At 29.5% G+C, this 3,884-nt stretch overlaps 1 protein-coding gene across 1 annotated transcript; it reads left to right on the top strand.

Moving 5' to 3' along the window:
* The first annotated feature begins 2,367 nt into the window (after positions 1-2,367).
* Positions 2,368-3,449, top strand: LOC111911393 (uncharacterized). The gene is made up of 2 exons (XM_023907175.2): positions 2,368-2,717; positions 3,118-3,449. The coding sequence occupies exons 1-2, from the start codon at positions 2,417-2,419 to the stop codon at positions 3,132-3,134; spliced, it is 318 nt and encodes a 105-aa protein (XP_023762943.1). The 5' UTR covers positions 2,368-2,416; the 3' UTR covers positions 3,135-3,449.
* Positions 3,450-3,884: the final 435 nt, after the last annotated feature.

Raw genomic sequence — 3,884 nt, 5'->3', positions numbered from 1 at the left:
TTGATGGCGCTTTAATTGTGTTCAAGGGTGGGGTCTTACATGGTAATCTGCACAGTAGGGGTTGATTGTTTAAGCCTTAAAATCACAATGAAAGGAACTTACTAGAACAAGAATGATGGAGTAATTTTTACGGTTAAGTGAAGAGAGACAATGGTGGATCATATTTCTCTACTCATTTAAGACGCGATTTAGAGAGAAAGAGGTGAGAGAGACTATATGTAGAATACATATTATACCCTTGTTTAGATGTGATTTCATGCATAAGGGTGTATAATTTTATTGTACACCTTCTTAATTTAATCCATTGATATAAATCATGAGGTTATAAATGTGGTTCCATAGTTAAATAAGTTTTACTTGGTTCTATATATATATATATATATATATATATATATATATATATATATATATATATATATATATATATATATATATATATAGAGAGAGAGAGAGAGAGAGAGAGAGAGAGAGTCAAGATCAAATAAGAAGGAAAATTTTGGTAGGAAGGTAAGAAGTTTTTTTTCTACATATTTTTTTAGCGAACATACAAAATGAATCATTAGATGATTCAAAGCTAAGATGATTCACAAGAAAAAATTCCCGAAAAAACATCTTCATGATTCATTTGTAAGTAAATTAAGAAAAAAATCACTTTTATTACAATTTTAGTGAATAACAACGAAATCATTGTGTAAATGAATCATCAGTGTGTTTTTTTTGAGATTTTTTTTGGTGAATCATGTTAGTTTTGATTCATCTAGTGATTCATTTCTTTTATTCGTCAGAAAAGTATGTAGAAAAAAACTTCTTACCTTCCTACCAAAAAAAATTTCTTACCGGATATATATATATATATATATATATATATATATATATATATATATATATATATATATATATATATATATATATATATATATATAGAGAGAGAGAGAGAGAGGGGGGGAAGGGGAAGGGGAGAGAAGGAAAGAAAGAGTGTGAGGAAGAAAAAAAGATCAACAACTTTTTTCTTATTTAGTGGGTTTCATAAATACTCTCTATTTCTATTGCTACATCATTTTCATAATGAGACTCATTAAAATACGGTTACAAAATAAAATTAAAAATAAGTTCCCCTTTGATGAATGATGGAAGAATGTGTCTTAATAGTTTTCTTGTTTAAACTTTTGATATGACATAAGTTTGAACCAAATTTTCTATTTATATCTTTTTTTTTGTAATTTTGGTTTCGACCTCCATAATCTCATTGCTTGTGTTTCCTCACACCTTGCGACCATCATAATACATATCCTTCGTTAGACATCATGTCTGATTAATGATATGATAAACGATTGAAGTAGTCTTCAACCACCATAAGCCTACATCACTGCAACCAACATCACATCCCGACATACACCACAATTAGATGTAAATATCATATTGTGTTGTTTGATTACTAGCTGTTATGCACAAATCACACCCGATGATCACGCAGTGGTGAATAAATAGGCATAATATACTATATTTGTCCCATATTTATTATTCACTTTTTATTTTTGAAATTTTTATTCTTCAATTTTGATCTTAAATATTTTTATTTTTTATATATAATACTTGATGTAAAAATATATTAATGGATTGTGTTTTAAATGTTTTTAATTATTATAAATTTCATCAAGTAATTTATAACATGAATAAAAATATTTAAAGTCAAAGTTGAAAAATAAAAATTTCAAAAATAAAAAATCTCTAACCTAATAAAAGAATAGTTTTATTGTCCTTTTGACATGTGTCATCCTATTAGGCTTCATAATTAATGCATATTTTATTCTTCTTTTGCCATGTGTCACCCTATTATGTCTCATAATTAACGCATGACACTTGTTAGCTCCATTTCAAATTTCAATTTTAAAATTTCACTCTAATTACATTAAACTAATAATATTAGAATAAAAATTAATACAAATTATAAAATGATACAATTTTACATATTTATTTAAATCAATGACTAAAATTTATATAACTAAAAATATCTCTTAATTAATAGCTTATTTAAAATAATTAATTAATAAATTTAAGTTTTAACTATAAAAATTTAATTAATTTTATAACCGTGGTTCCCACGGGTTATAATTAGTAAACAATAAATATGAGAAGGAGAGAGTATAATTATTTCCATAGATAATTGAATGTTGTCATTTGAAAATCTTAGATGGGTAACATTTCTAAACTTATTAACAATTTTAAGGTAGATTTAAAAAAAAATGTAAAAAAACAAATTGGTGTCAACTAATGCCGCGTAAATGTTCAACGTGAAAGGTAAGTCTAAACCATGTAATGACTATGACAACACCCCTCTATAAATACAATCACGAATCAAAGTGGAAAAAAACTTAAGAAACCTATATTAATTTAGAACATTCAGAGATCCTTAAAAATGAAGATCGCTTCGATTTTGGTTATAATTTTGATCGCGATGATGTTCTTGGCTATGACTTGTGCTGCACAAACGGCTGCTGAGTGCAAGGAAGAAAGAAGGCTTGCGGTCAACGCATGCAGAAACGTGTTGACCGGTAGTCTTCCATCGTCTGCTTGTTGCCAACGAGCTCGTGTTAGCCATGCTGCGTGCATATGCCCTGCTATCACCCCGAAAGTGGCTGCACTTGTTGATATAAATCGTTTTGTTAAGCTTGTTGAAGGTTGTGGACGTAGAGTCCCTCGTCACTACAAGTGTGGAAGTAATCTCTCTCTCTCTCTCTCTCTCTCTCTCTCTCTCTCTCTCTCTCTCTCTCTCTCTCTCTCTCTCTCTCTCTCTCTCTCTCTCTCTCATACATTTATTCGGTTTCTTTAAATGTGTTGAATCGTAATCGAGATGATAAGTCTTCATCGGTCTAAAACTCAACAAAGAACACTCTCCCTTGAGATTGCATATGTTCATGATTCTGCTTTTGCATCGAATATATTGGTTTTTCTGCTGTTTTTTTAATGTGATAAATGTTTTGTCCTCATTATTCTTGAACGTAAACATGTCATATGATCACGTAACGATAATGTTTTCTGGATGTGTGATTGTTTATGTTCTGCTTAATTAATTGATTATCTACAACAGTGTTTAATTTCTGATTTTGGATTTTATAGGTATCACAACACCATGAGAAAGATGATGAATATGGTCGAACAACATAAGATTGAATGTCGTGTTTTTTTTATGTTGAAGCACATGTGCATAGGAAAGAAATGGAGGGGTGTTTGAAATCCACATCTATGTATTAATATTCGAAGTTGATTGGTTTGTTTGTGTTTTTAAGGTATATTTATTTGAAAATGCAGTCGTTATGTTTCACATTCATAATTGAAATAAGAATATATGTTTGTAATAGAAGGCCAAAACTTATTCGGTTGCTGGTGTATTGGTGATTATACATTAATGTATTATGAGTGATAAATAATAAAAGTATAATTGATAATCAGATTTAATTCTACAAATAATATCCCAATGTTTTTAAGAGCACAATTTAAATTGATTCCTACTTTTTATGTCTACAAATGTTCCTACCCAATAAGATTATAACAAGTGTTATCATTCGATATTTGTTTAAATAACTCATTAAGACTATATTATGAATATATTAAATTGAATGGTGATTTGTCATAATTTTAATGAGTAGGAATAATTGTAAGCATAAAAGGTAGGAGGTAATTTAATTTCTCAAGAACAGAAATTAAATTGATTCCTACTTTAAGAGCACAAAGAGCGGGATGACTGACGTGGCCAAACATGGCACAAATGGTACCAGCTATCTAGGGGTGTGAACGAGCCAAGCAACTCACGAGCTACTCGACATCGGATCGTTAAAAACTCGACTCAAAACTAATTTTAAACGAGTCCGAGCCGAGCTCGAGCT

The sequence above is a fragment of the Lactuca sativa genome, chromosome 6 (genome assembly GCF_002870075.4).
Source record: "Lactuca sativa cultivar Salinas chromosome 6, Lsat_Salinas_v11, whole genome shotgun sequence".
NCBI lineage: Eukaryota > Viridiplantae > Streptophyta > Magnoliopsida > Asterales > Asteraceae > Lactuca > Lactuca sativa.
The sequence above is the reverse complement of the archived record's forward strand: the minus strand, read 5'-3'. Positions and strand labels throughout refer to the sequence as shown.

What these genes read in the sequence shown, in the direction of transcription:
- LOC111911393 (XM_023907175.2), top strand. Translation starts at nt 2,417, where the DNA reads ATGAAGATCGCTTCGATTTTGGTTATAATTTTGATCGCGATGATGTTC.